At 39.7% G+C, this 12,435-nt stretch overlaps 1 protein-coding gene across 1 annotated transcript; it reads right to left on the bottom strand.

Annotated features, from left to right (window-relative positions):
* Positions 1 to 1,686: 1,686 nt before the first annotated feature.
* LOC138097971 (olfactory receptor 2G3-like) lies at positions 1,687 to 2,631 on the bottom strand. Its single transcript, XM_068994184.1, has one exon. It carries the CDS (start codon positions 2,629 to 2,631, stop codon positions 1,687 to 1,689), a length of 945 nt encoding a protein of 314 aa, XP_068850285.1.
* Positions 2,632 to 12,435: the final 9,804 nt, after the last annotated feature.

The following is a 12,435-nucleotide window of genomic DNA, read 5'->3' as shown; positions in this document are numbered from 1 at the left end:
AGACTCTTGAGAGTCCCTTGGACTGCAAGGAGATCCAACCAGTCCGTTCGGAAGGAGATCAGCCCTAGGATTTCTTTGGAAGGAATGATGCTAAAGCTGAAACTCCAGTACTTTGGCCACCTCATGCAAAGAGTTGACTCATTGGAAAAGACTCTGATGCTGGGAGGGATTGGGAGCAGGAGGAGAAGGGGACGACCCAGGATGAGATGGCTTGATGGCATCACTGACTCGATGGATGCGAGTCTGAGTGAACTCCGGGAGTTGGTGATGGACAGGGAGGCCTGGCGTGCTGCGATTCATGGGTTGCAAAGAGTCGGACATGACTCAGCGACTGAACTGAACTGAAAAGTCTGAACAGCAGAAAATTCAATTCTCCATATTCTAACTCCTGTCTTTCACGACATTCATCTTATGTTCAATCAGTAGACACCAGCTGTTTCTGAATATTTTTTCCTTTCATTAAATTTTTGGAAATTACACTGTATACTTCTCAAGTTCAGTTCAGTTCAGCATCTGGGAAATTAGTTCCCCAACCAGGGATCAAACCATGCCTCCTGCTTTGGCAACATGCAGTCTTAACCACTGGACCACCAGGGAAATCCCTATTTAAGAAAAAAGCAGACTACATTCATAAAACCATAGCATGTTGCAAGTATATCTAAGCAGGCTCTAGAATTAAAGCCAATAAACTATTGATAATATTTTATAAGCAAATAACTATGTGGATATGGGCAAAATAAGGTCAATATTTTTAAACTGAACATAATACCAAATTTATGTAATTAGAATAGATAAAACTTTATATTGAATATGAAGAGAATTATTTTCTCAAGTTATGATATCCATAAAAGTGAATTACATATAGCAGGCCAAAGACATGTTTCGGTAAAGAAATCTATTTATTGTGACAAATATAGATATTTAGATTAAATGACAATACTTTAAAATGCCAATGCATATTTGCTTAGATTCCAGATAAAGAGTTAAAGAACTGATCAAAAGAGATTGAGAGCCTTTATGTGAGGACAAGAGATGTATAAATGAGAAATATTCAGTCTCATGGCTCATATCTCTTGGAAGCTTTCTCTGTGGGTGGGAGAGATCAGAAAAATCCCTGGATGTACTTAGTCCCAGATGCCTCTAGTAAATGAACAAGAATCAATAATCCCCCGAAAGAAAAACTGTTAGGTAATTGTTGATTTTCCAGTGGACCTTTATGCTTGTATGTAAACAATGGACAGAACAGTTACGGCCTGTGGAACTACTGAAAGAGAGATCTGGAGAACAATAGAAAGTTCTCAAGAAAGTTCTATCTCTATGAGGCAGGTGATTTCATCTGTGATGAGAAAATAGATCTGTCATGAACATATCCACCCTGCCATTAGTTAATCTCTAGAGCAATAACTCCAGGATTTGTAAAATTATAATATGTATACATATACACCACTATAGATATTTATTTATTTCTTCATAGATTCTTTAGAAAACAGCCAAAAGGAAAAAGAGACATAACATTTCTGGAAAGCAATATGAGGATTTACAGTAGGCAGCTTCAGGATGTCATTGAAAGAAAACTTCATAACATTTATTCAGGAGATTTAGCTGTGATCCTCATAAGTGAAAGGAAAAACCAAAATTAGATGATGCTAAAAGTCCTTAATATCTGAGGGATTGTATGAGGATATTTCACATTTCTCCCTCACTTGGGTTTCCTCCCAGCAATTTTCTTAGCGCCCACTTAGCTTCTTTGTTTCTCAAGGTGTAGATCAAAGGATTAAGTGAGGGTGTCACTACAGTGTAGAAGAGGGTGAGGAATTTACTGTACTTCTGTGTGTATATGCTCTTGGGTTGAATGTAAATGGAAGCTAGAGTCCCGAAAAACAAAACCACAACAATTAGGTGGGACCCACAAGTCCCAAATGCTTTCCTCCTGCCTCCAGTGGATTTTATCCTCAGCACACTCTGAACAATGCAGCCATAGGAGGCCAGAATAAGCCCCAGAGGTGTCACCACATAGAGGACAGAAGCTATAGAGAGCTCATTTTCCAGGAAGGTTGTGTCCACACAGGCAATCTTAATCAGGGCAGGCTCCTCACACATGAAGTCATCCATCATGTGATGGCTGCAGAGAGGCAACTGGAAAACAAGGATGGTCTGAATCGTGGACTCCACAAAGCCACTGATCCAGGCCAGAGCTGCTAGTTGCCGGAGAAGCTTTGGGTGCATGATCACTCCATAGTGGAGGGGTCGACAGATAGCATTGAAGCGGTCATAGGCCATAACAGTCAGCAGGACACACTCCGTGGAGCCCAGCCCCAGAGCAACATACAGCTGGATCACACAGCCAGTGTAGCTAATGGTCTTGTCAGGCCCCTTGAGATTCCAAAGCATCTGTGGGACAATACTGGTAGTGAAACAGAGGTCTAGGAAGGAGAGATTGGAGAGGAAGAAATACATGGGTGTGTGGAGTTTGGGGTTAAAGTATGAGAGCAGTATGATCGCTGTGTTCCCCATCAGTGTCAGAATGTATATGATAGAGACGACAAGAAGGAGAAGCATCTCCAGGTGGGGCTGGTCAGAAAAGCCCAGTAGGATGAAACCTGCCAGAGTGCTAGCATTTGTTCCTCTCATTGCTTAATTGTGAGTCACCGTTCTTGGTCATTCCTATTTTCTTCCTGTGGGAAAGAAAGTCAGATATTAAAGTCAGTGGAAAAATAACTGAGTAAAATGAACATTTTGATAGTGATTTTTATAGAGAGAAATAACAGACAAAATAAAATTGTGGAAAATAAAAAAAGTAACGTGTTGACTTGTTATACAGAAAGAAATATACAATGTCATGAAAACACTCACTGCTTAAAATATATATATATAAATATAGAATAGAATTAGAACATATAGAAAAGCAAGTTTGAAACGTGTCCCAAATTCTCTGAAAATAAAATATGCAGGCCATTAATGTGCATAGTGTAAAAATAAAGAAATTGAAAGAAAGATGCTGGTTACACATATGGATACATGACAGATAATAGATATAAAAGATAAGTTGAAAAATACATTGAGAGAACAAGAGTCTAACAAGGTACACAGAACTGGAGACCTACAGACAAATTAAGAAGAGTTAGAATTTTCACATTGCAAGTGTTAGATATGGTTATCATTAATATTCATTCTTTTTCTGTGAAGCAAATAATTACTAAACTGATAATTGTATTAAAGGAAACTTCTGTGATCTCCCTAATTGAGTCACTAGTCTGACAACTTTCTAGAGAGAAATACTTTCTAGTATTTACTTTCTAGAGTGTAAATACTACTCTCTAGAAAAATCTACTTTACAGTCCCTAAAGTAGCAAACCCTTGCCCTTAGTAGCCCCTCATGTCACATACTTTAATGTCATTTTATTACAAGAGTATACGAATTCAGCCATCTAGTACAATGTGTTGACTCTGTTAAAAGTAAATTATGTAGAACTTACCTGTATCTTTTTAACTATTAACTTGCAAAGATTAAGAGATATAGTTATGAAAATTTGTGGTTCTGAATGTCAGTTCAGAGATCTCCCAAATAGTTGCAGTCATTTACTTGTGATATCAAATCTAAACAAATTCCTTAAAAACAAAATATTAAAAAACAACAATAAATGCTCCATTGAAAATTTCTGATTTTCCCTTAAATATCTCCACTAGAAAATAAAACTTGCTTCTAAGAACCCATGGCCATTACAATGACTCTCAGACAATTATTGCATAGTCCAGTTTAGAGAGAATAAGTGGCTTATGCAAGGGAAAAATCAGTTAAATTTTGAATTTTTGCTAAGACAAAACTATCATGTATTTTGAGTAGAGTATGATTGTTTTTCCAGAATTAGAGCAAAAGAAAGTAACTGACCCTGGTGATCACGTTGGTTAGCATCTGTCTATCTGCCCATGCATTTTGGTGGGAAAATAAAAACCCTGAATTAAAATTAACACTAGATACACTAAAATTGACATTGACCTTATCTGGCTAACTTTGACTCTACTATTCAGTAAAGAATAAAATAACTGTATTGTTGAAATATTCAATGACTCCAGGAAAAATGTCAGCACATGAGTGACCTCATTTTGCTTGATGTAATTCTACGTTTTCACAAATTTTCCCTTGTGCATTTATGTTGCAAGAATAACCAATATTTTCCAAACAGACCACACTGAACCTGTTCTCTCTTTCATATTCCTGTTGTTAATCAAGGTGACAATACGGAGATTTACATCTGCAAAGAGGAGAAGGTAGTCAATTATTCATCATTAGTCAATGTTGGGTCATACATTAAAAAAACTACTTCCATTCACTGCTGAAGGCAAGTAGCTCTAGATTTCTTCAACTTTTAAAATGAATTTTCCTTTTTTCCACTTTTTTGTTTTTGAGTATATGTGCTGCCAAAGTGAGCACTATCCCTTTTTCCCAAAAACAACAGAGAGTAAGTTCTACCTTCTGGAAAGAATGGCAATCCAGGGTAGAGGTTCTTGGGGGTTTTGATGAAAAGTTCAATCATGATCGCAGATCTAGGACAGGCAGTGGAGGAACCCCATGTGGGCAGTAAACTCAGTCTCTCCTGTTATCTCATACTACTGTAATCTCAAATCCCTCCAATCAGAAGCTCTCTTCAGATGGATGGTGGTTAGCTTGTTTACTCAGCACAAATTTCTTGAGTTTTTCTTCCCAGGTAACTTCCCATCACTATATTAAAGAGAGAGAGACAGGCCCCTGGAGAGAGAAGAGCCACAGAGACTTGTGCTTCTGTTGTCAGTGGAAGATAATCAATTACATAATGCCTTGTAAACACATGCCTGCATGTACACAGGCATTTTGCTGTAAAGGCATTCGAAAGAGATACTTTCATGTTGTCATAGTATACTGGATGACAGATAGAAAGGATCAATGAAGTTCCAGTCTGTGAGAACATCCTTTAGTTCTACACATAATAAAATTTGCAGAGCCTGTTAAGGTCTTTCACCTACTTTCTATTACATACTATTAAATAAAGCTAGATAATATTGTGTCAATATTATTTAAATAGTACCTTAAAAGATTTTTTATTGAAGTATAGTTGAGTTACAATGTGTTAATTTCAAGTGTACATCAAATTGATCCAACTTTATACATATATAGTTTATATATTCTTGTATTTTTAATATATATTTATATCTGATTTATGATGTTTAGTTGTTAACTCATGTCCAACTCTTTTCTGACTTCATGGACTGATGTCCACCAGGCTTCTCTGTCTATGGGATTTTCCAGGCAAGAATACTGGAGTGGGTTGCAATTTCCTTCTCCAGGGGATCTTCCTGACCCAAAGATTGAACTCATGTCTCCTATATTGGTAGGCAGATTATTTACCACTGAGCCACCCTGGGAAGCCCCATATATAATATATATGTACATCTACATTCTTTTATTATTCTTTTGCATTATAGATTATCACCAGCTATTGAAGTCCATATGCTCTACAGGGACTGATATTCAATAGCCTTTTTAAATTTACTTTATAGTACTATATAGTAGCGTTTTTCTGTTAACCTAAACTTCTCATTTATTCCTCATTAAAATTATAATTCGTTAAAGTTTTTGTTAGAGAACCTCGGTTTTGTACACACACATGCCACAGAATATTTTAAGGAATGGTTAAAAATAAAGCCTTTGTGGGGAACCTGGTCAACCGCTTGTAAAAGAATGAAACTAGAACACTTCCTAACACCATTCACAAAAATAAATTAAAAATGGATTAAAGATCTAAATGTAAGACCAGAAACTATAAAACTCCTAGAGGAAAATATAGGCAAACACTCTCCAACATAAATCACAGCAGGATCCTCTATGACCCACCTCCCAGAGTAATGGAAATAAAAGCAAAAATAAACAAATGGGACCTAATTAAACTTAAAAACTTTTGCACAACGAAGGAAACTATAAGCAAGGTGAAAAGACAGCCTGCAGAATGGGAGAAAATAGTAGAAAACAAAGCAATGGACAAAGAATTAATCTCAAAAATATACAAGCAACTCCTGCAGCTCAATTCCAGAAAAATAAACGACCCAATCAAAAAATGGGGCAAAAAACTAAACAGACATTTCTCCAAAGAAGACATACAGATGGCTAACAAACACGTGAAAAGATGCTCAACATCACTCATTATCAGAGAAATGCAAATCAGAACCACAATGAAGTATGATTTCACGCTAGTCAGAATGGCTGCTATCCAAAAGTCAACAAGCAATAAATGCTGGAGAGGGTGTGGAGAAAAGGGAACCTTCTTACTTTTTTGGTGGGAATGCAAAACAGTGCAGCCACTATGGAGAACACTGTGGAGATTCCTTAAAAAACTGGAAATAGAACTGCCATACAACCCAGCAATCCCACTGCTGGGCATACACTCTGAGGAAACCAGAATTGAAAGAGAAACATGCACCCCAGTGTTCATTGCAGCACAGTTTATAATAGCCAGGACATGGAAGCAACCTAAATGTCCATCAGCAGACGAATGGATAAGAAAGCCGTGGTACATATACACAATGGAATATAACTCAGCCATTAAAAAGAATACATTTGAATCAGTTCTAATGAGGTGGATGAAACTGGAGCCTATTATACAGAGTGAAGTAAGCCAGAAAAAAAAAAAATCAATACAGTATCAGTTCAGTTCAGTTCAGTCGCTCAGTCATGTCCAACTCTTTGTGTCCCCATGAATTGCAGCATGCCAGGCCTCCCTGTCCATCACCATCTCCCAGAGTTCACTCAAACTCATGTCCATCGAGTCAGTGATGCCATCCAGTCATCTCATCCTCTGTTGTCCCCTTCTCCTCGTGCCCCCAATCCCTCCCAGCATCAGAGTCTTTTCCAATGAGTTAACACTTCGCATGAGGTGGCCAAAGTATTGGAGTTTCAGCTTTAGCCTCATTCCTTCCAAAGAAATCCCAGGGCTGATCTCCTTCAGAATGGACTGGTTGGATCTCTTTGCAGTCCAAGGGACTCTCAAGAGTCTTCTCTATACTAATGCATATATATGGAATTTAGAAAGATGGTAATGATAACCCTATATGCAAGACAGCAAAAGAGCCACAGATGTATAGAACAGTCTTTTGGACTCTGTGAGAGAGGGCAAGGGTGGGATGATTTGGGAGAATGGCATTGAAACATGTATATTACCATATGTGAAACAGATCGCCAGTCCAGGTTCAATGCATGATATAAGGTGCTCGGGGCTGGTGCACTGGGATGACCCAGAGGGATGGGATGGGGAGGGAGGTGGGAGGGGGGTTCAGGATGGGGAACACATGTACACCAGTGGCTGATTCATGTCAATGTATGGCAAAACCACTACAATATTGTAAAGTAATTAGCCTCCAATTAAAATGAATAAATTTATTTTTTTAAACCTTTGTATCAAAAAGGAATTATGCTCTACACACAGCAGTATTATCACTTCATAAAGTATTGCCAGTGTTATTCTACAGTTGTCTCTTAAGTAGATGGTGTATATCAGGTTTTGTGTAAAACAATCTGTTCAGGTGCAATTTATATTTTACAAAAATTATAAATATATAGATAAAATATAAGATATAAATATGTACATCTAATTTGAAAATTACAGTGTTCATGTATTGGGATTGCCTGTAAAAGTTTCTGATACGACTGGGCTTCCCTGGTGGCTCAGGCAGTAAAGAATGCCTGCAATGCAGGAGATACGAGTTCGGTCCCTGGGTTGGAAAGATCCCCTGGAGAAGGGAATGGCAACCCACTCCAGTATTCTTGCTGGGAGAATCTCATGCACAGAGGTGCTCTGTGGGCTACAGTCCATGGGGTCTCAAAGAGTCCGATACATCTTAGCGACTAACACTCACATAATAGTAAACATTAGAAACAACTGATATGTAGACTATGTCATAATTTTCCTTCCATAACCTTTTCTTTCAACTGTAGTGACAAAGTGTGAAAATGTAGTGCCAAAAAAGGGATAAAAATCTTTCCTAGGTGTGCCAGTCCTGGGTTTGTTTGCCCTCAAATTCTTTCATTGTCCCTTTTCTTCACTGTTCCGTATTACAGGAGGACTGAGGTCTGAAGGCTGCTTCCTCCAGGCTCCCATATTGACTGGCTTTCACATGGGAGACACTGACTGGAGGAGAGCAGAATGAACAGAAAAGAGAAGCCAGGGTAATTCTGCCTTCCACTGTGCTGTAGGAGGCTTTTCAAGGTGAGGTGGCCATCTCTTCTTTTCGTTCTAGTTCTGTTGGCAAGCTTATCATTGTCCCTGCTTGCACTGAGTTATCCTGGGCCTTTGGCTTCTTTGCTTCTTCAAGTACAGCAGTGGGAACAGCTGCCAACTATTTCTAGTCTCAAGTTCAACTCTCATTTCACTGTTTGGTTTTCCAGCTATCCCATCACTTATACATTAAAGTCTCTCCACGCCCAAGGTAAGAGAAACCCATGTAAGACGGCAAGGGTTGCAAGAAGGCATCAGAAGGCAGACACACCGAAACCATACTCACAGAAAACTAGTCAATCTAATCACACTAGGATCACAGCCTTGTCTAACTCAATGAAACTAAGCCATGCCCACGGGGCAACCCAAGACGGGAGGGTCATGGTGGAGAGGTCTGACAGAATGTGGTTCACAAGAGAAGGGAATGGCAAACCACTTCAGTAGTCTTGCCTTGAGAACCCCATGAACAGTATGAAAAGGCAAAATGATAGGATACTGAAAGAGGAACTCCCCAGGTCAGTATGTGCCCAACACACTACTGGAGATCAGTGGGGAAATAACTCCAGAAAGAATGAAGGGATGGAGCCAAAGCAAAAACAATACCCAGTTGTGGATGTGACTGGTGATAGAAGCAAGGTCTGATGCTGCAAAGAGCAATATTGATAGAAACCTGGAATGTCAGGTCCATGAATCAAGGCAAATTGGAAGTGGTCAAACAGGAGATGGCAAGAGTGAACGTCGACATTCTAGGAATCAGAGAACTAAAATGGACTGGAACGGGTGAATTTAACTCAGATGACGATTATATCTACTACTGTGGGCAGGAATCCCTCAGAAGAAATGGAGTAGCCATCATGGTCAACAAAAGAGTCCGAAATGAAGTACTTGGAGGCAATCTCAAAAACGACAGAAGGATCTCTGTTCGTTTCCAAGGCAAACCATTCAATATCACAGTTATCCAAGTCTATGCCCCAACCAGTAATGCTGAAGAAGCTGAAGGTAAACGTTTCTATGAAGACCTATAAGACCTTTTAGAACTAACACCCAAAAAAGATGTCCTTTTCATTATAGGGGACTGGAACGCAAAAGTAGGAAGTCAAGAAACACCTGGAGTAACAGGCAAATTTGGCCTTGGAATGCAGAATGAAGCAGGGCAAAGACTAATAGAGTTTTGCCAAGGAAATGTACTGATCATAGCAAACACCTTCTTCCAACAACACAAGAGAAGACTCTTCACGTGGACATCACCAGATGGTCAACACTGAAATCAGATTGATTATATTCTATGCAGCCAAAGATAGAGAAGCTCTATACAGTCAACAAAAACAAGACCAGGAGCTGACTGTGGCTCAGATCATGAACTCTTTATTACCAAATTCAGACTTAAATAGAAGAAAGTAGGGAAAACCGCTAGACCATTCAGGTAGGACTTACATCTCTTATGATTATACAGTGGAAGTGAGAAATAGATTTAAGGGCCTAGATCTGATAGATAGAGTGCCTGATGACCTATGGAATGAGGTTCGTGACATTGCACAGGAGACAGCAATCAAGACCATCCCCATGGAAAAGAAAGGCAAAAAGAGCAAAATGGCTGCCTGGGGAGGCCTTACAAATAGCTTTGAAAAGAAGAGAGGTGAAAAACAAAGGAGAAAGGGAACGATATAAGCATTTGAATGCAGATTGCCAAAGAATAGCAAGAAGAGATAAGAAAGCCTTCTTCAGCGATCAATGCAAAGAAATAGAGGAAAACAACAGAATGGGAAAGACTAGAGATCTCTTCAAGAAAATTAGACATACCAAGGGAATATTTCATGCAAAGATGGGCTCGATAAAGGACAGAAATGGTATGGACCTAACAGAAGCAGAAGATATTAAGAAGAGGTGGCAAGAATACACAGAAGAACTGTACGAAAAAGATCTTCATGACCCAGTTAATCACGATGGTGTGATCACTCATCTAGAGCCAGACATCCTGGAATGTGAAGTCAAGTGGGCCTTAGAAAGCCTCACTACAAACAAAGCTAGTGGAGGTAATGGAATTCCAGTTGAGCTATTTCAAATCCTGAAAGATGATGCTGTCAAAGTGCTGCACTCAATACACCAGCAAATTTGGAAAACTCAGCAGTGGCCACAGGATTGGAAAAAGTCAGTTTTCATTCCAGTCCCAGAGAATGCTCAAACTACCGCACAAATGTATGCATTTCACATGCTAGTAAAGTAATGCTCAAAATTCTCCAAGCCAAGCTTCAGCAATAAGTGAACTGTGAACTTCCTGATGTTCAAGCTGGTTTTAGAAAAGACAGAGGAACCAGAGATCAAATTGCCAACATCTGCTGGATCATAGAAAAAGCAAGAGAGTTCCAGAAAAACATCTATTTCTGCTTTATTGACAATGCCTTTGACTGTGTGGATCACAATAAACTGTGGAAAATTCTGAGAGAGATGGGAATACCAGACCACCTGACCTGCCTCTTGAGAAATCTGTATGCAGGTCAGGAAGCAGCAGTTAGAACTGGACATGGAACAACAGACTGGTTCCAAATAGGAAAAGGAGTATGTCAAGGCTGTATATTGTCACCCTGCTTATTTAACTTCTATGCAGAGTACATCATGAGAAACGCTGGGCTGGAAGAAGCACAAGCTGGAATCAAGATTGCCGGGAGAAATATCAATAACCTCAGATATGCAGATGACACCACCCTTATGGCAGAAAGTGAAGAGGAACTAAAAAGCCTCTTGATGAAAGTGAAACTGGAGAGTGAAAAAGTTGGCTTAAAGCTCAGCATTCAGAAAACGAAGATCATGGCATCTGGTCCCATCACTTCATGGGAAATAGATGGGGAAACAGTGGAAACAGTGTCAGACTTAATTTTTTGGGGCTCCAAAATCACTGCAGATGGTGATTGCAGCCATGAAATTAAAAGAGGCTTACTCCTTGGAAGAAAAGTTATGACCAACCTAGCTAGCATATTCAAAAGCAGAGACGTTACTCTGCCGACTAAGGTCCGTCTAGTCAAGGGTATGGTTTTTCCAGTAGTCATGTATGGATGTGAGACTTGGACTGTGAAAAAGGCTGAGTGCCGAAGAATTGATGCTTTTGAACTCTGGTGTTGGAGAAGACTCTTGAGAGTCCCTTGGACTGCAAGCAGATCCAACCAGTCCGTTCTGAAGGAGATAAGCCCTGGGATTTCTTTGGAAGGAATGATGCTAAAGCTGAAACTCCAGTACTTTGACCACCTCATGCAAAGTGTTGACTCATTGGAAAAGACTCTGATGCTGGGAGGGATTGAGAGCAGGAAGAGAAGGGGACAACAGAGGATGAGATGACTTGATGGCATCACTGACTCGATGGAGGTGAGTCTGAGTGAACTCCGGGAGTTGGTGATGGACAGGGAGGCCTTGCGTGCTGCGATTCACAGGGTCCGAAAGAGTCAGACAGAACTGAGCGACTGAACTGAACTGAACTGAACTGGGATTAATCAATGTTTCTTTCTTCCTTGAAATGGTGCTTGAGAAAGACTGATTCTGAATATTGAAAATATTGACCCTTCTTTTGAATGAGGCTCAAGAACTCAATTACTGATAGGTATGATATTATAGATTACACTGAAACATTCATTATATAAAACTGAATCTCACTTAAGGGGTTCCCTGACAGTTTAGTGGTAAAGAATCTGCCTGCAATGCATTAGACCCTGGTTCCATTCCTGGGTCAGGAAGATTTGCTGGAGAAGAGATAGGCTACCCAGTCCAGTATTCTTGGGCTTCCCTTGTGGCTCAACTGGTAAGGAATCCACCTGCAATGCAGGAGACCATGGTTCAATTCCTGGGTCCAGAAGATCCAATGGAGAAGGGATAGGCTACCCACTCCAGTATTCTCGGGCTTCCCTTGTAGCTCAGCTGGTAAAGAATCCACCTGCAATGAGGGAGACCCTGATTCTATCCCTGGGTTGGGGAAGATCCCCTGGAGAAGGGAAAGGCTATCCACTCCAGTATCCTGGCCAGGAGAATTCCCATAGTCCATGGGGTTGCAAAGAGTCAGACATGACTGAGCAACTTTCACTTCACTTTCACAATCTCATTTAATGCCACAAATGCCTTTTGGAAAATTATCGACTACACTTAAGATTCTTTATGTGCTGAGAATAATTTATCAATATTTTTTTTTACTTTCATTTTTACTATATTT

Source organism: Capricornis sumatraensis, chromosome 22 (assembly GCF_032405125.1).
Source record: "Capricornis sumatraensis isolate serow.1 chromosome 22, serow.2, whole genome shotgun sequence".
In the NCBI taxonomy this organism is placed as follows: domain Eukaryota; kingdom Metazoa; phylum Chordata; class Mammalia; order Artiodactyla; family Bovidae; genus Capricornis; species Capricornis sumatraensis.
Note: the sequence above shows the minus strand (reverse complement) of the source record. Positions and strands in the feature narration are given on the sequence as shown.